Source organism: Rousettus aegyptiacus, unplaced genomic scaffold, assembly GCF_014176215.1.
Source record: "Rousettus aegyptiacus isolate mRouAeg1 unplaced genomic scaffold, mRouAeg1.p scaffold_m13_p_4, whole genome shotgun sequence".
NCBI lineage: Eukaryota > Metazoa > Chordata > Mammalia > Chiroptera > Pteropodidae > Rousettus > Rousettus aegyptiacus.
In genome coordinates, this window is record NW_023416307.1 from 131446132 (window position 1) to 131466587 (window position 20456).

Below are 20456 nucleotides of genomic sequence, written 5' to 3' on the forward strand. Positions count from 1 at the left end.
AAGGAATTAAGAAGTATAAATTGGTACTTGGAAAACAGTCATGGTCATGGGGCTATAAAGCACAGCAGAAGAAATACAGTCAATAAGATAGTGATAACCATGTGTGGTGCCAGTGGGAACTAGATTAATCGGGAGGATCACTTCAAAAATTACATAAATGTCTAACCACTATGGTGCATACCTGAAACTAATGTAATGTTGAATGTCAACTCTAATTGAAAAATAAAAATTAAAAAAGAAAGACTATATGTTAAAACCTACTTATAGGAGCAGCAATGTGCAATTGGCTATGATGCTGCTCATCACTTCACTGACGTGTGGTTTCTAGGCATTAATCTAGGCATTAACTTGATGAAACCAAAATCAGCAGCTCTGGAAAGGTGATTCCTCCTACACCTTAGGGATGTAGAGCACCACGAGTCCCTTTACCTCATTAAAATCATTCACATAAAAATCACTAGCTAAATGGCTAAAGGTAAAAAAAAAAAAAAAAAAAGACATCACTTTTTATTAATCTGTGCAAGCAACATCATTTGACTCCCAATGAGTAATATTCCTGGTAAACTGTGTTGGAAATCTCAGTTGCAACCTGAGGCCAAAAGTGGCTTCCTCCCTTCCACTCCAAATACAGACTTTGGAACATTTGTCTTGAGTGTGTTTGCTGAGAGAGATGAAAATATAGCTTCCTAAATCCCCCAAAACATACCCAAAACAAGTAAGATAGACCCTGCAATGAAAGACTACCTTTATAAAAGAGACAGATAGATGAAACAGATAGATGGATAGATGATAGATGGATGGATGGATGGATCGATGGATGGATAGATGGATATGAGAAGATCATATAAAACATAAACTCTAAAAGTGTGAAACATACTCTGTGGGGAAACTGGAAAAAGGTAGCCTCATACATTGCTGGTGGGAATTCAAGGTGACATTTGGAAATACCTGCACAAATTATATATGCATTTATCCTTTGACCAAGAGATCCCATTTCTAGAAATCAATCTCAAGATGAACTGGCAATCAAACTAAAGAGCTTAATGCTATTCATTATAGTACTATTCATAGTAGCTAAAGACAGGAAAACCCCACCAGGGAATAAACAATGGTACATCCACACAAAGGAGAACTTGAAAGCTATAAAAAAGAAATGAAGTGTATTGCTATATATTACTATAAAGTAATGTTTGGGATATATTGCTAAATGACACTGATAAAATTGTATATGATATGCTCCCAACTTTTAAGAAGTGAGAGGGAAGGTGCATTTACCTGAATATATTTAGAAAATGAAAGGATGAGCTATTAAATTTTTGAAAAGTGATTCCCTGTTGGGAAAAGAAGAGAATAGGTTAAAGGGTTGAAGATGTAAGCTGGTCTTCTTTAAAGCAAATTTTTATAGATTTAACTTTGGACCTATAGAAACATTTTACATAACCAAGAAACAAAAGTAAAAAAACAAAAATAGTTTCTAAAAACTTGAAACAAACCTCTTTAACCCACATAGAGAGTAATGATTCAGCTGTGTATGGATCATCAGTGCATGCCTGTGAGGAAATTACTGAGGGGAAGGACAGAATCACGTGGAAGGGCTAGAGAGAATAGTCCTTGGAGCTCACATATGGCTGGGAATAGTGCTTATTCATACCTGCAACTGGCTTTTATTATTAAACTTGATAATTCACTGGCCATTGGGTAGAATTCATGGAAGGATCTTGCTTCAGTAGTGGGCAATTATCAGCCCTATTTTAATTGTCACCCTTGTCCCACATAACAAAACTGAAAAGTAAGACCAAAAGTCTCTAACTGTTTTCCAATAATTTAACTGAATCCTAAAAGAAAGCTTGAGACTCTATATTGCAATACAAAAATATTCAGCATCTAACAAGGTAAAATTCAATCGAAGATCACTGGGCATACCAAGAGGTAGAAAGATACGACCTGTAATAAGGAGAAAGATAAATCAGTTGAAACCAACCCAGAAATGACACAGATGTTAGAGTTAGCTGACAAGGACATTAAAATAATTATTATAACTCGATCCTACTTGTTCAAATAGCTAGATGAAATATTGAACATTTTAAGCAGAGGCTTGGAAAATACACAGACTCAAATCAAACTTCTAGAGACAAAAACTGCTATGTCTGAAAAAAAAAATCACACCAGATGAAATCAGTAATGAAATCAATAGACATTACTGAAGAAAAGATTAGTTAAGTTGAAGAAACAGCAACAGAAACAATCCAAAATGAAATGGGGGTGGGGGTGGGGTGGAGCAGGGGCCTTAAAAATTGACCAGAGCATCAGTGAGCTGTGGGACAACTTCAAGAAGCCTAAGGGGAGATACACATCTATGCAGGAAAATATTTTTTTTTTCCTGTGCTTCCTCCATGAGCTGACAATACAGAAATGATTCAGAGTTGTGGCCACCAAAAGGAGATCCCACCCCTCTCATTAAGAACACTCCTTAGGGCCCAGTTGTTTTTTAAGACATTAACTTCCAGCTGGAGAAGTGGGTTCAAAAGCTCCCCCAGACCCTTCTCCATGGCTCTCCATTCTCAGGCTGAGCCTTAATGAGGTGGATCCTAGCCTTAAAACTTTGTCCCACTGAGCAAAACAACAGAAACCACCCCTACCACCACTGTTCTAAGGAACTAAGGACTCTGGGCCACTGGCAAGAATCTGACCATTTCTTGAAAGAGAAACTGGAAGTTCGGTCTCAGAATTTCCTGGGTAGTGAGTCCCTCTAACAGCAAGCTACTTGGGCCCAGAAATCTTAGGGACAACTCCTTGTGACGTGCCTGAGACTTTAACCCAAAACCTGGCTCTCTTTGTGACAATTCTCCTTGTGTGGGGACTAAAGGAATTCAGAATTGCAAGCGTTTAACACATGACTATTTAGATCCCCATCCACAACTACTGTCCAGTTACAACTGGAGCCTATGATGCTAAGTGCTGAGTCCACTTATATGATATTCTGGACAAGGCAACATTATAGGGACGGAAAACAGATCAGCGTGTTGCCAGGGGCAGGGTGAGATGGGAGGGGTGCGTTTGAAAGGGGGAGCGCAAGAAAAGTTCTGGAGATGGGAAAACTGCTCTATAATTTTGATGGTAGTGACGATTACATGGCTACAGGCATTTATCAAAAGAGAGTGAATTTTGTTATATAAAAGTGATACATTTGTCAAAACTCAGAATGATATACTAAAGAGAGTGAGTTTTACTAGATACAAATTATACCTTTCTTAACAAAAGAAATGGAAAATGAGTTTAAAAGGTCCAAAAAGTTAAGGTCTTAAAAACGTAAATATATTTTTATATAATACTTGGCTTTTATTAAGATTGATCCATATGTTATTAACCGATATTACCTCAACAAATTCAATTTTTTTAAAAAAGACCGAGTGATCCTAACTCATACTCTGGTAACAAAGCCCTCCCAGAGTAAAAGCCTTTTCGAGTCCTGTGCCTCTCAAACTTTAACATGTGCATGAATCTCCAGAATTTCTTAAAATACAGATTCTAATTTAGAAGGGGTAAGACCAGAGATTGCGCATTTCTCACAAGGTTCTAGGTGGTATCTATGTTGCTGGTCCCATGGACGACCATAGTTTAAGTAGCAAGGCCTAGGACACTAGAGAGATCACTTGATGTATAAAGATCAGGGAACTATTCATTCAGCCTAAACGAGCCCTTCATTGCATGATACATTGTGTCGGCCTGTGTAAATTAAAAGACCAGTCCCTTGGCAACAGTATGTCACTTACTATCCTTGGAGTTGAAAGCTGACCAGCTGTCATTCCATAGGTTCGCCCCTTTGGCTTCCAGTGGAAGCCTGGAGCCAGGCCTGGAATTGACTCCAGCTTATGGCGGAAAAGAAAGCTATTTTGAAACTAAAACCAGAAAACCCTGCCCTGAGGGTAAGGGCTTCAGTGGCCATGAAGCAACAAAGGCTCATCCAACCGTCCATCCACACATCCATCCATCTATCCACAAATGAGAAGCAATCTCTCTTCAAATGCACAGGGAAATTACTCGGCCAGAAAGGAAGTCAATGCTGATTCCTTGTGCTTCTGCTGACATTCCGATGGCTTTGAGTGGCACCACCTAACAACTGCTGAGAGCCAAGTGCTATCTGTGCCACAGCAGGGGACTTTCATTTGTGGAGTGGTTTCCCAGCAGGGGTAAGAAGTGTCTGGTGACAGGAAGCCAAGTGTTAGAGGATGGTAAATGGTTGGCTTTTATATTCAACAACTTCATGACATTTTCCTAGAGAACTGGCACTTCTTTTTGCATACTAAAAAAAAAAAAATGCTATATAAATGTTTTCACAGACAGTTTCTTGCCTACAGATGCCCTCAGGTTCAAAACATCACTTAGCAAACCAACACGTGCCAACATCTTTAGACATGTCTTGGGGGCTTTTCAAGAAGAAGCAACGACACGTGTATTGAGAGTCTATTATAAGTTGTTAACATTTATTGGGCACTTACTGCATGCCATGAACTACCCTAAGAGTACTTCATGTGTTCATGATCTTAAATAACCCTCACTACCACCTCATGAGGTAGAGATAATTATTAGCTCCATTTTACAGATGGAGGTCGGGTAACTTGTCCAAGGATGCATGCCAGTAACTATAAGGATATAAATCCGAGCAGCCGCTGTCCTCTGCCCCTCGCCTTCCCTCCTGAACACTGTGCTGGGGTTTACTCCTGGCACTACATACGCTAATGCCGCTAAGTCCCAGATCTCCCCGCTGAGAGAACTTGAAGAAACAGAACAGTAAGATAAAATATATTGCTTCCCAACTTCCATACAGAGCTTTGCTTTCTTACAGTAGGAGATGATGAAGGCATTTGCCTGATAACCTTAAATCACCAAACACTAAGCCTTTATTTAGGGCACTAATGACTGCGCTGAAGGGTTTGTTCTAACCTAGCTCCTACCTTTCTTACATAAAGATGGGGAAGGCTGTGGAAAGAGCAGGTTTGGTAGGAAACCAGGAGTTCAATTTTGGACATCCTGCATTTAAAATGCCTCATGGACATCCTAGGAGAGACGTCAGAGGGCAGGTTACTGAAGGATTAATGGATAACAAGATATGACAATTGGGGCTTTCTTAAAAGTAGATGGCAGAATAGACAGTAGAGACAGAACAAGGTTTACCACGAGCTGTTAATTGTTGAGCTGGTTGATGAGTCCACTGGGATTAACTACACTGTTCTGACTACTTTAGTACATGTCTGCAACTTCCCCAAACTAATTTTTTTAGAAATTTGGAAGGACACAGTTTCACATATAAGATACCATTAAAAATGTATAAACTGAATCTAATCATGAGAAAGTACCAGACAAACCCACATTGCAAAACATTCTATAAAACAACTGGCCTGTACTCTATAAACATGTCAGTATCATGAAAGATAATGAAAAACTGAGTAACTGTTTCCGAACAAATGACACCAAAGAAACGTAACGACTACATACAATATGTGATCCTGGTCTGTATCCGGCATTAAAAAAAACCAATTGCTATAAAGGAAATTATAGGGACAAATGAGGACATTTGACTATGGATTGGTATAATAGAATATATCAATGTGAAATCTCTCAAAATTAATCATTTACTGGGATTACATCAGAGAATGTCCTTGCTCTTAGGAGCTGCACACTTAAATAATTAGAAGTGAAAAACCATGATGAATGGAATTTATTCTCAAATGACAAGCAATGATTACAACAATTTACAAATATGTGTATATAGTACAGATAGAGGCAGATTATGCAAATGTGGCAAAATGTTAACAACTGGTGAATCTAGGTGGATCGTATATAGGTGTTCATTGTGCTAGTCTTGTAACTTTTCTATAGGCTGGACATTTTTCAGAATAAATTTTAAAAAATTAACATGATTAACTCAGTTTCCCTAAGTCACATCCCTTGTGCTACCTTCCCTGCAGTCTTTTGAATAAGAAGCTACTTCTGTAGGCCTTAGTGATGAGCACCAAGCTTGGTTTTTCTTTAAGAATGTCTCCTGTCTGTGTCCGTTTTACATGCATTGTGTCACTCATCACGGCAGGCCAGCAGGCATTCCCCAGCTGCTGGGGTGCCACCACGGATCGCCCTCAGCCTTCGGCCCCTTTGGGGATTGTCTGGGCTGCAGAATGTCTTGCTCACTCATGGTCCCTTCCCAGGGCAGCCTACCTACATACAGCGCTTGATCGACTTGAGGTTGTAAAGGCTTGGCCCCGTCTCCTCAACTCAGGACGGTTCTGGAGGGCCATCCCAGCTTCAGAGCTCTCTGTGGAGTTGACCGAGGCCTCCACAGAGACAGAATCACAACTTGACAGGTCCCCGTGTCTAGTCTGCTTCCTTCCACTTCCTTCCCCCAGGTGTTAGACGCAAGGACACTCCCTCACGGACCTCCTGCACAGTCACCCCCATCTCCGAGTCTGCTTTCTGGGGACCCAGCTGGGGAAATGATATCATGACCATTTTGCAGAGAAAGAAATTGAACCTTAGAAAGATCACTTGCCAAAGGTCAGAAAACCATTTATTCGTAAAGCCGAGACTTAGACTCCATATCTGCTGGCCGCCAGCTTCGCCTTCCTTTTCTTTACTTCTCCAAGTCCTACTTCTCTGTAGGCCAAGGACAAGGTCTCACTTCCCTCAGAGGTCTCCTCAACTTTCCCTTTCTGGCCCTGAAGCTCTTACCACCTGCTCTGTTTGGCACATGGCCATGGTCTCATTTGGGGACTTCTCTTCACCATCAGCTCATAGTGTATAGCCACTGTGTTGTCATTTAGCTTTTCAATTTGAAATTTGGTGCTTTCTCTGCTGCCTCCCTGGGAGCAAATGTCATTCACTGTTCTCCGTACCCCAGCAGTTGCTGTCCCCATGCTGAGCAAGCAGAGTATCACTGTGCAGCGAAAGAACGGCAAGATCCCTTCTGGCTGAGTTCTATGTCTCAGAGACTAAGGAAACACGACAGCCTCAAAAGACACACGGTCCTGCAGCTTCCATTTCCTTTGTGTCTTTTCTAAAATGGTATAGAGCCTTGTGACATGAAATATAAGGGGATGACAGGTTATTCTTCCAGAGGAGCAATGCTGATTATTGAGGAGTAACCCAAGCTGCATTGATCCACATGAAAATGTGAGCCAGATCATACTTGGTCAAATCGGTTAAACAGTAAGGGAGAAAACAACATACCAGGAATAAAATCACCAGACTGCATCTTGGTCATTTGTTTTGGCAAAACTACCTTCATTTTAATTACTTAAAGCATTTAATCATAATCTAGAAAATGGGATATTATGTACTTTATAAAAGTAACGAAGTCATAGGTCAAAAATCTGACAATACCAGATTATTAAATTTTAAGAATGAAATAAGTGAGTTGCTTTTCTCTGAAGATCATAAACTAGGAGATTAGCAAAGCCTCCTCCATAACCTCCTTCTATTAAGGCGAGATGGAAGTCAGCAGAGGTGGGCAAGTTTAGTCCAAACTCCCTCACTTCCAATTCCTGGGACTTTCTTGTTGCTACAGTCGCTATGTTACTATGCGATCACTCGGGTATAGGCAGAATTTGAAGACAATGAGCATTTAAACATATTACTAGCTTTAGGTTTGGAAATAATTTTCAGCACTTTTTTCTCTTTTGCTTTCAAACATTAGCCTGGATGATGATGTGCTATGTTGCAAGAGCAATAAAAATGCAAATCGACTGGAAAAGAATTTTTGCCGAACTTCACTAACTATTCATCCAGCACTAGTGCAGGGGGTAGATCTTAGAGAGAAGTTTTGGAGTTGGAACCTCTGTAGGAAGGGTCCACTGACTACAGAGCCCCCAGGCCAAATCTGGCCTGCCACCCGTTTTTATATATATCTTCTGAGCTAAGAATTGTTTTTATCTTTTTAAATGGTTGAGAAAATCAAAGAGGAATAATATTTTGTGATGCCTGAAAGTTATACGAAATTCAAATTTCAGTCTAAAAGTAATGTTTATTGAAGCAAAGCCATGCTCATTTATTTATTTATTGTCTCTGGCTGCTTTTGTGTTGCAACAGCAGAGTTGAGTAATTGTAGCAGAAACCATAGGGCCCATAGAGCTTAAAATATTTATTATTTAGCCCTTTATAGAGAGGATTTGCCAACCCTTTATCTACAGACATGAGCTGTACAGAAGTTAGACTAGGAGATGGGATGCCTCTTCTTTGCCAGTAAGTCTGTACCAGGTACCGCCTTAGTCTGTTTGGGGCTGATATAACAATATGTCATAGACTAAGTAGCTTAATAAACAACATATATTTATATCTCACAATTCTGGAGACTAGGATGTCCAAGATTACGAAGCCAGCATCACTGCCTTCTGGTGGGGTCTCTCTTCCCGGTTCATAACTGCTGCCTTCTCGCTGTGTCCTCCCATGGCAGAAGGGGCTGGAGATCTCTATAGAGCCTTTTTATAAAGCACTAAGCCCTTTCATGAGGGCAGCACCTCCCCCAAAGCCCCAGCGACTAATATCATCACCTTCGAGGATTAAGATTCAATGTATGAATTCTGAAGCAGACAAATTAAACCATAGCAGGTGCTTTTGATGCAGATTCAGGCCTTAAACTGGGCTTGTGCATATTCCGTTCACTGTTGCCTCTAGAAAAACATAATTGCTATTTTTGTGGAGACCAAGTAGAATAGGATTACATCATTCTTTGTCAATATGTTCTCACACCGCACTCTCGGAGGGGTCAGGCAACATGCTACTTACTCCCTCATGCGTTTCATCTTGGTCCCAGCCATTGCACTGTTGAAAATTGTTGGTCCTGGGGACATGTCTGGAGCTGCGCTGGTGACTGTCCTTGTGTCTGAAAATCAATGCACAGCCCTTATTGACTTCATCAGCCCTCCAGCAACTTCGAGGCAATATTCAAGGGCAATCAGAAAACAGAAGCTAATACACCTTTGCCACAATGTAATGCCACATTAATTAAAGAGGAATTCAATTATGACATGCACATTAAGAAGATTTATTCCAAATGACAAGATTATTTACACCTTTAATATGTGCAAGGAATTCCAGGACCAACTCGCTCTCAGAAAGGATTATTTAGACAGAACACCATGGTTTAAAAGATTGGCTTTTTATACTAGAAAACTCAGGGAGAAATACATCAATAGAAAAGCAAATATTTTTGGTGAGGCTTTGACCAGTCTCACAGCAGGTGTAGAAATCTGTTCCTGATGACTGAGAAATTTTTGCTAATAAACTTAGTTTCCCTTTACCTTAATCTTACGTGTGAACAGTACCTTTTTTTGCAATATAAAGCAAGATGCTAACCAGGGTCATCTGCAACCTTGAACTTCAGCAGAATGAAGCAGAAGGCCAAAGTTGGGTTCAGAAGGTCAAGTGTTGTTAATGAAAGGTGAGGTGTTATGAAATCTGTTGAGTGAGCCACAGATTTTACAGATGCCCTGGAGGCTCTTACAAAACACATTGGAACTGAAGGGAAAGAAATAGTCCACCAACTGAAACAACACTACTTCAGTTGAGAAGCTAAAGCTGTGCCCTGAGCAAGGGCTCAGGGCAATTCAGAGCTGAATTTGCACATTGGTCTTCCCTGGAGCTGGGGACAGAGTCCACCCTGTGCATTCCTTAGATCTCCTACAGGGTGCCTTGCATCCCATCAGGAAAAAGCTGTGAGCACCCAATATTCATTTAAAAATTACATCCATGCAGTTGCTATGTCAGAGAAGGAACCCAAGTTGTGAATTCCCCTCTTTCCCCAGTAGATCTCATGTAACATGTGACTGTCTGATTTAGGGACCACATGAGGAAGTGATAGCCAAACCCCATTCTACATATTAGTAAAGCTCTTTTCAAATATATGTGTGTGTGTGTGTGTGTGTGTGTGTGTGTGCACACACACACACACACACACACACATATTTGATGCCACTCAATAAAATACAGTACACTGCAACACAATACAATGTAATTACTGGATGTAATTTCCTCCAGGAAGTCCTCCTCGATTCCCCAGGGCTGGAGCAGTTGGTCCTCCCTTTTACACACGTAGCATGAGTAACAGTACTGTTCACCCTACAGTGATGCAATCACTACTGATTTTGTCTTTCTCCTACCAGACTGCAAACCCCAGGAGGGCAGGGCCCATTCTGTTGTAATAAGTGCCCAGGGCACACCTGCACTTTCTCTAACCAAGGGGCAACTCTCCATGGTGTCCATTTTTCTAAATTTATGTTTAAATCTATATGTAAATCATTAAATCAGTTATAAATTATTGTTTATAGATCTAGATATATGTTTAAAAATTTATTCTCATATTTCTTAGGTTTTTTAAATTTAATAAATGCAAATTTTAGTATTTCCCACACAGGCCCGCCTTTGGGGCATGCATCCCACTCTGAACTTCCTGCCCTTACAGATATCATGGAAATGAAGATTCTCCCACTCAATTCTGTCAGAATCTCTGATCTTTTCTCAGTCTAGAACCTTAGCTGCAGGATTACTGGATCAACAGGTATGAACTTCGCAGAGGGCATATTACAGTTTGTTAAATAAACCACCTGTCCTGCTCCTACATTGAGACACCAGTACCGGCAACTGATTGCTCCCTCTTCTCTCACTCCTAGAGCTGGCACCTTCCCGTCCAGAGAGGAAATCTGCCCCAGCGTTCGCTGTCATCAGATAGCTGCTTCACTGGCTTGCCCCTGCCCACCAGCTCTGGCCAAGCAGCTGCTTCTCTCCAGGGACAGATTTGTGCGTGGCGGGTAGGAGGGAGGAGGCGGCGTGAGGGTCCACTTCATATCCATGTTGGTGGCTTTTTATAATCATCTTTTTCTGGAATTATTAGAATAACCACAACCACACCATGCCAAGTAACATGCGCATTCAAAAATCAGTTCTGCCAAAAACGAAGAGAAGGTGCTCCTTTCCCATCTCTTCTGGAGAGAGTCGGCAGGTCCTAAAGGCTTATGCAAGTAAAGGTCAAAGCAATTTCCGGGAGCTGCAGTTTATTTTCATCTTATTTTCATCAGTTTATTTTATGTTCCCTTCAGTAAGGCTCTCAGCTTTGCCAGGAAAAATGCTAAGCCTTGAGCCCGAGAGTGGAGATCAGGGCAGTAGAATTTAGAGTAACAGGGTTGGCAAAGCTTGGAGCAGTTCCTTTTCCAGTTCCTTTTCTTATTGACTGGCCTTTTCCCTCTTCATCCCACCTTTCAACAAAAATAGCAGTTTCTTTATGTCAAAGAAAAGGATAACACATTTAGCAGTCATGATAAAAACAATTGGGTTAGAATCAAAGACTCCATTATTAGATCATTGAATCCCAGAGTGTGTTCTGGACCAGTGCTTTTCAAAGTTTAATGTGCTATGAATCACCCAGGACATCTTCCTATGCTGCCATCTTGGACCTGCCAGCCCTGGGAGCCTGTTAAAATGCAGATTCTGATTTAGTGGGTGTGGGTGGGGCCAGAGATTCTGCATTTCTAATAAGCTCCCAGGTAATACAAATGCTGCTGGTCCTGGAACCACATTTTGAGTAGCAAGGCCCAGAGCTACATGACAGTGTAGAGTGCATTGTTCAAAAAGCAAAAGAAAATCTGATTTCTTTCTTCTGCATCTCTCTGTGCACCTGTCATGTTTTGTTGTTTTTTGTTTGTTTGTTTGTTTGTTTGTTTTGCAAAGGAGGGGGCATTTAATATCATTCTCCCTCAGGAGTTGGGATAAATACTTTCGAAGAGAGTGAAGATCCTTACAGAGCCTCAAGAGTTTCAAAGAATGACTTTATACGAAGTCATGGGAAGCGCTTTCTCCTACCTTCTGAAAGAGTTTGTGAAGGACTGGTACTAATTCTTCTCAGAGCGTTTGCTCAAATTCATCAGGGAAGTAATTGGGTCTGAGCTTTGTTGGAAGTTTTAAAATTACTAATTTGATCTACTATTCAGGTTTCTCTTTCTTCTTGAGTCAGTTTTGGTCTTTCTGTCTTTTTAGAAATCTGTCTATTTCATCAAAGTTATCTAATTTACTATTTTTCTTGATACACACTAATAATCCTTTTTATTTCCTTAAGGTTGGTAGCAATGTCTCCCTTTTCATGCCCAATTTATTTTGAGTCTTTTTTCTCATTTTCTTGGTTAGTATAGCTAAAGAAATATAAATTCTGTTGATCTTTTCAAGGAACCAGCAGGAGTACTATTGAGTACATATACATAAGAGATTAGGTTAGGTACAGGGATATAATGAGGGTCTGTGGAAAAAGGACTTGCCTTCAAGTTAGGGGACCACAGTTATTGTTCTGCTTCTACTCTCACCAGCTACATGGCCCTTAGGTCACTTTTCTGGGCCTCAGTTTCCTCATTTGATATTTCAGTGGTTTCATTAGACTGAGGGCCTTCTCTCAATTCCAACATTCTGTGATCTGGTATAAGACATTTCTCTGGACCTTCAGAGGGATAGAATTTACTAGGGAAGACAACACTTATACTAACAAGGATAAAGACCAACCCAAGGGGCCAAATGTTAAGAGGCAAATGGCTAGGACCGACAATAAATGCTACAGGTATTGTAGAACATCAGGCAAAATCATCCTGAAGTCTCTCTCCGTACCTGTGAATTATAGGATGATGAGGATTATAACACTTGATACTACCCCATGGGGATGTTATGACAATGAGATGAAAGCAAAATGATATGAAGAGACATTAGGCAACTAGAAGCTGTGTTTCTTAAGAGCACAGGGCATAGCTCATGATAGTGTTACTGTCAGGATCGCTCCTACTTCTATTACCTCTTAGCAAAGCTATTTTCTCCAAAGAAGTGGCAGTTTGATGATTCTGACATTTCACCAGCACAGACAGGCTCTGCTCTCATTTCTTCCAAAATTTGCCTTTATTCAATTCAGTTGTTGGACAAATGACCTTGATCTCCAAAACCTACATTTGCCCTCCCTGCTAAACATCCTACCACGTGGGTAATAAAGAGCTGATGCAGGGACTATAGGAGTGGATAATTTGGCAGACAAGACCTATCTCGCTGAGGCACCTGGGACACTGCTTACTCAGGAATCCCTGCAGACACTGCCCTCGGTACACAAAACAATTAGACTGCTTCTCACCTAATCCTTTAACTCCCCTCTTTCTCTCAATTGTCTAAGCACTGCTATTTGAAGACACCCCTCTTTGCTCAGATTATTGCAAAGGCATGTCCTCACGGCCCATTATTTCTTCTCCCACTTTTTAGAATAGGATGTGTTTGAAGATTCATCTAGGGGTTGACAAACTTATTCTGTAAAGGGCCAAGTAGTAAATATTTTAGGCTTTGCAGACCAAACAATCTGTTACAACTATTCGACTGTGCTGTTGCAGCATGAAAACAATTATAGGTGATATATAAATGAATGAGTACGGCTGTGTTCCAGTAAAATTTTATTTACAAAAACAGGTAGTGAGCCCGATTTGGCTAGATAATGGAGAATCGTGATTCTGAGCTGGAAGTGACCACAGATGTCTTTAAGCCAAATCACCTCCTCTTACAGAGAGGGAGTGTGAGACCAAGAGAGGCTGAACGACTTGCTTAGGGTCACGGAGCTATAAGGGGAGGGCCAGAGCCAGTACTAGAACCTTGTTTCCTGACTCCCAAATGAATGCTTTTCTTATTCGTCCACAGATGTCCCACATCCAGTCAAGGCTGAGTTTGAAAAATCACGAGATCATCAGACAAGACCCCCTCCTCTAAAGGTTGACATTTAGAGAGAACAGATTCCATCTGTTATCTCGTTTCTCCACCTCATCAGATGAAGGCTCCGTGGCTTATTATAAGAGGGCCATGAATCAGCAGGGCATTGTGAAAGCTGTTCCACTCTACTGAGAGGCTTAGCGGGCCCACATCTTTGTGGAGGCTTTTCCTTGAGCTTCCCCTGTGATGACAGCAGAACTCAGGATGTTAATAAAATTGCCTAAGAATCTGCAAAGCAGGTTGGACTCTGTCCTAACTGTGTTACCCCAACATCCCAGCGATGGAGACGCACTACCCACAACTCCTTTCAAAGAAGGATGTGTTGCCCGGCTGCCGGGAACACTGGAGACAGACAGCCTCCCGCCGTGGGCCCATCAAGCACTGCCTCAGCCACAGAAAGCTGCCTGGTCCAAGGTCATGCCCTTCCCATATGGCCCACACTTGATGACTGGTCACGGTAGAGGTAGAAAGCCTGGACATTTTGGCCCATGCGTACAATTCTGAGCCCAGAGCTCCCTGTGGGTTTGGGCACGGCCTGTGAGTCCTGCATCCCTGCTCAACTCTGCCTTCTGTGTCACCCTGCTCCCTTCCCCTGCTGTCCACAAGGGTTAATCCTGAGGGCTCTCCCACATAAGGGTCCTGCCCTCTTAACTCCATGTCAGAGATTGCTTTCTGAAGAACCTAAGCAATGACACCGGGGCGCTGGGGTTGGAGGGTGTGGGGGACGGGGAATTGGTTGTCTTGGTACCTTTAACAAGCTGAGTATTTGATAAAAGAGATAATGAAATGACGAAAATGTAACCATTCCTGTGCCCCCACCATTCCCAGCTCTTTCAGAGAATTGTATCTATTGGCTCAGGGTAGAAGCCACCACCTGAGGCTGTCGTCAGCCCTGCAGCGGCAGCTGTGTCCAAGCCAAACCACATGAGACGGCTAGAGGAGGAGAAAAGGGGAAGAAGGTGGGGTTCAGGGAGCTGGGCACATTGGGACGAGCCTATGAGCTGCCTCACCTGCCTCAGAGGACTGGGGTTTGAGTCTGTGATGTTTGGTAAGTTACAAAACCATGACTCACTTTTCTCACCTGTACAAAAAAAAAATTAAATTTGGGGAGCTTTAGTAAAGCTTAAATGCAATGATTGTTATAAAAGTGCATTGTCTTTGGTAAAGGCCCAAGGTAAATTTGTTACACTGCCTCCCTCATCCCCACGGCACCCACCCCAGTGCTTTGCACAGGGCAGCTTCCCAACAAATAAATAGTGCCATGCCGCCTCTACCAAAATTAAATTAGCTGGAAAAGAAGTGGGTCAGCTTGGAAAGCAAATTTGCTACTCTTAGGGGAGATAATAAATACCAGAAGATAGGAAATCAATAAACTTTCTATTTTTACTACATGGTTATTTCACACAACAAATATTCAACTGAATCATATGGAAGATTAAAAACAACAGGAGTTCAGCAGTTTAAGAATGTTCATTTCCTTTTGCATATACCAGAAGAAGCCTCTAAGAACAGCACCTATCAGTAAAAAAAAAAAAAAAGAGAGGAGGTGTATTGTTTTTTACTAAGCAATTAAATGTGTACCCTACAATAGTTCTATGTCAAGAAATGCTCAATAAACATTTCATCATTAAGTGATTTGCAGGTGAATGCAGCCTTACTCTTCCAACTTTTCATATAGATAGCCTAATAGAACTTTTAAATGAACTAGATAAGAAACCTGCCCTAGCAAATAGGTAAAAAATCTTCTTCTCTGCTGGTAATACAGCTTTACTGATCTAACCAGAAATAACCTCAAAAAGCAACTGGTCTGGTGTATAATTACTGCCTGAAAGAACAGCTCAATGTTGTCCCTTTCAGAACAAGTAGTCTCTAAAGTTCAAATAGCCAGGTGAACTTGATCATTTATTGGGGCCCAGGAGCAGCCACCTTGCCCAGGAAGGCACATCGATGGCTATGCATGCTACACGCAATCAGACATACCCAAGAGCGTGACTGACTGAGCCTCTTATGAGGCTAGGATGGATGACAGGGGACATGTGTGTCCCTGCCGTCTCTTCTCAGCTGAACGGTGTGGAACTCAAGCCTCAGCTGAACACTCATCTAAGCAGATCCAGGACGGAGGTTTTGGTTCTGCAAGCAGGCACTTCATTAGTCCACCACCCTGCCATGCTTCACAGGACCACTTTCCACCTTTCATTAGAGCGTCCACCCCAACCATCGCTGTCCGAAGCAAATGGCTTCCTCTACAGTCAGTAGCACAGATGATAAGTGGAAAAATAATTACCTTACGTCATCTACCCCTTCTGTGAAAGCCAAAAGAGAAAATGTTTCTACGAGACACTGTAAGAGCAACCTCTCGTTCCACATGTCTAGACATTTTTAGGTCTTGTCCTTATAACAAGAAAGTTCATTACTATAATGGATATACATTCATTTTGGCCTCACATTCTAGAGGAGAATCTTCTTCATTGTGAGACAGAGTCCAGCTCCCACTAAAGATGCTACAAACACCAGAGAGTCACTTTCCCAGACTCCCCTGTTGTTAGAGGGTAGGCACAGCTTTTGCCTATGAGAGTCAGCCTCCCCAGGCTTAATGTCAGAAGTCGGTAATGAGGAGAAGTAGAGATCACATGGAGTCCATCCAGCAGGGATGGGGCAGGAGGAGTGGCCACAGCCAGGTCCTGGGGGCAGCAATGGTAAGCTGTTCAGCCTCCATGCCCCGTGTCTGACATTAATGATCCAGTGGAGAGACCTCTGTGGGGGTGGAACTGAGCTCCTCTGCCACCTTGTTCCAGCCTCAGCCAAGCTTTTGCCTGACTAAAACCTGAGAGACCCTGAACCAGTACCACCAAGCCAAGCCACTCCTGAATTCATAACCCACAGAAACCGTGAGAGATAATAAGTGATTATGGTTGCTTTTAGCCAATAAGTTTTTGAGTACTTTTTAATGTAGTCATTGGTAAAGGGCACCAAGCTTTTATGGAAGGTCAGGATAAGAAACAAATGTATGAAGAATGTTTCTACATTTACCTTAAAAACAGTTTTGAAATCATTGTTTGTTGCGTAGTTGCACAGTTGCCGTAAAAGTGTTGTGTTACTAAGTTTTTAGAACTTGGTAATGGGAAATAGCAGGTGTCCTTTGGGAATGGATGAATGATTTTAACATTCATGTGAGAAAATCGAGTCAACAGATAAGAATATTTTGAAAAACAAATAAGAAAATTGGTAGATATCCATCCCGTCATATATTAAAATATTGCATAAAGACAGCGTAATTAAACCACTCTGGTATTGATAGAGGGTTAAAAAGCTAATCAGTAGTCCAAAAGAGAGTTAGAAAAAGATAATATCCAGGAGCTGTGAAACGACACAAGGAAAATTTAAATTAAATGGAAAATAATAAATTTTACTTGCATAAAAACCTCAAGTGTGAAAGATAAGACAATAAAAATCCTAGGAGAAAATTTAGAGGTGTACATATAAAACTTTTTTAAAAGAACGGATAGGAAAGCTACAATCTATAAACACTCATATTTGCCTACCCAAAAAATGTGCAACACATATGATAGAAAAGAGAGTAGCAATATCTTTATAATGATTTAGCTTAGTAACACTGAATGTTAAATCCAGTGCAGGTGATAGTGAATGTTTCTGTCAAAAAAATAAAATAAATAAAAAGAAGGTGTTAAATATTAAAAATACTAGTAAATACCTTTCACAAGTAAAAGATGACCTTATTTGTTTAGGAAAAAAAGATGAAAATTAGCTACCAAGAGAGTTCATGTCACGTTCACCAGTGTGAGATTCAGGGCAAATAACACCAAATGGACCTGCTCTCTACTCCCCAGCAAAGCCTACCTGCTCCTGCCTGCTCCCGGCTCTGTGTTCCTCCTCGTCTCCTCATGTCTGAATTTATCCTTATATCAGGAATGATTTCAGATGCTACCTTCTCCTTGAAGCTTCCTTGATAACTTTTATTCCCACCCCACCCCCCAAACGACTGAAAGCAATATCCCTATTTTTGGAATCCTTGCTCTCCTGTTGTATAGTTATTTAGGTCCTTGTCTTAGTTCTTCTCTGAAATCTAAGCCTTTAGTGGCAGGATCCTGGCCTAACACATCATTGTGAGCTAATGCCACCCCTCTATAAAGTGCGTTAACTTTGATGAAATCATAATGTATGAGTACTAAATGAGTGCATGATTGCTGAGTTTCTCTCGTAGGTAAACCTGATTACTGGAACTTTTTTTCTAGGTAATAGTAACGTATAGAATTTCCTTTGTTAAGGGTATACTACCAAAAATGATTAATACTATTGTTTTAGGGATTTATTTATGGTACAAAGTCTTTTTTATACTCCTTCCCCATCACCACCCATCTGCCAAATGAATGTGTCTGGCATGGTAACAGAAAAATAGCAGGTTTTCTGTGAAGTGCCACTAAATCTGTTGCATCCTTTCAAGTTTTAAATAACTTATAGAAACTATTAAATTTCTCTAATGCATAAAGAGAAGCGATAGTGACAAATAACTATTGTGCATTCACATCAAAACAATCCAAGCGGTCCAAAATACTACCTCCCCTTTCCTCCAGATGAAGTCGTTTCAATGTGTCAGTAAGCAAAGACAAAACACTGTGTTGAAGCCACTTTAATCATTATAAGAAATTCTGTTCTGTCAAGGTGAAAATCGCAATAGTGCAAGGTTAAATGGCTGTCAGTCATCCCTACACTTAATGCCTTAGAGTTTGAAGAGCTTAAGCAAAGGAAGTTTCTAAGGGGTTCTGAAGCCCTACTGTCATCTCTCTGGTCTACATCAAGTCACATTGTTTAGTAGAGATTAAGTAGTTATTACCGAGATTCGGTGGAAGAATTGAGGGGTAACAATTTTCAAAAAACCAAACCAATCAAACATTTCAACGTACGAAAGGAATCTTAATGGGCAGAGAGGCTTTGAAGTATCTGTTGTATTCTAATTACTTTTGTGACAATATCTAGTTTAGAGCTGCAGAACAGCCTTTTTACAAATGTAGTTCACCAAGGACTTGTATCATTCTGCTGATGAGGTCTCTCTACAAGTACAGCTAATTTCTGATACATCAAAAAAAAAAAAAAACATTAAACTTCATATGTTGCCTTGGTTTATAATCTGGTTACTAAGAAATATGTTGACAGAATTTTCCTAAGTGCGATGAAAGGAAAGACAGAGGTCACCTTCTGTCCTTACTGAGTGGTAATGGGCCTGAACAGCTACTATAGTCACCTCATCTGTGTAAAGAGAACACATAAGCAGTGTCCTGCCTCGACTCACTCCTTTCAAAGCATCCTCTTGTTTCTTAAAGGTAATTTTTTTTTTTCTGATCTGCCTAAAAACCAGTGGAATTCTAATCCACAGGAGAAAGATCAAGTTCCTTAACAGGCACGCAAGATTTTTTCATGACCTTGGCCCTCTATATCCAGGTTTGCTGATCCCTTCCTCACATTTTATACCCCGGCAACACCAAATTGATATTTCCATGAATACACTCAGCTGTCTCTTATCTCTGAGCTTTCACACTGCTTGATCTTGTCTAGAGAAGACTTCTACCTCCTGACCACTTGGCAACCCTGCTCATCTTTCCATTCATTCATTAAATGATTATTAAAGAAATACTGTGTGTCAGGGTATGTGTTAGACTCTGAGAACGCTAAAGTGAATAAGATCTTGTCCTGTCCTCAGAGATACCGTAAGTTACAAACCTTCCCCTCCTCTGTGAAGCCTTCCTCATGCTGCACCCCCACAGAGGACCCTTGTCCTCCACTTACCTTGTTCACAGTATGTGTTGCCCTCATCACAGTGCCCTGTAATTATTAGACTCCCCAACTAAACTGAGAGCTCATTAAGATAGGGACTTTGTTTTCTTCAACACTCTGTGTTATCTGGCTTTATCTTATGTGCTTTATAAACATTTAGGGAAGGGGGCAGGGAGACAGAATACACATTTCAACCTTTTCGATTTCTCTCCTTTTTCCTTTCTTTATTCTGTTCATGAGTGGCCTTGTTTCTTGTACCCCATGGGAAATTTTGGGAGGAATTTAGGCTTCAGAAATGAGGGCCCTGCATTTGGGACAACAAGTCCTCCATGTGTGAATGAAGCACCTTCCAGCGCCCTCTGTTATTATTACAAAGCTCTTACTGGTTTGTCCAGGACCCTACCTGGGAGTTGGGACCATGTTCCAAGAAGGTCTCCTCATACATCTGATTCCTCATACAGTGCCTTAAACCCACCAGACCTCCCTAAATGTCTAATGCAGATGCCGAGGATAAGGCAAAAATACAATACTGGTTCCAAGGGAGCTCAGTTGCTCTTGTATACAATGCCAGATAGCCCAGTACATACTGACAGTGCCACAAAATAAAAAGGGGGCGGGGAACTAGAATGAAGCTGTTTTCATTTTAGCTTCTAGGCAAGTTCTCTATTATTTTAAGAAATAACCATTTAATTTTATACTTTAGTAATGTCTTATTTGGGCTATAAGCTGGGTGGGTGTGCATGATAAGAATTTCAGGGCTTAAGGACTTTGAGTCCATGGTTACCAGCATGTGGTCTGAACCTGGCACATCGGCATCACCTGGGAACTTGCTAGAAATACAAATTCTTCGGCATACACCTGACGTGCATTTTCACAGGTCTTCTCGCTGTTCCGATGCATGTTCA

At 41.1% G+C, this 20456-nt stretch overlaps 1 protein-coding gene across 4 annotated transcripts in view; it reads right to left on the bottom strand.

Moving 5' to 3' along the window:
• NEK11 (NIMA related kinase 11) overlaps positions 1-20456 on the bottom strand; it is a 198672-nt gene that overhangs the window by 28727 nt on the left and 149489 nt on the right. For 2 of the 4 annotated variants that reach the window (XM_016140278.2, XM_016140277.2), the window contains one exon: positions 8776-8872. The exons of the other annotated variants lie outside the window; for them this stretch is intronic. In XM_016140278.2, the coding sequence (XP_015995764.2) occupies positions 8776-8872 (97 nt within the window). The remainder of the gene's footprint in view (positions 1-8775; positions 8873-20456) is intronic. 4 annotated transcript variants of the gene reach the window in all.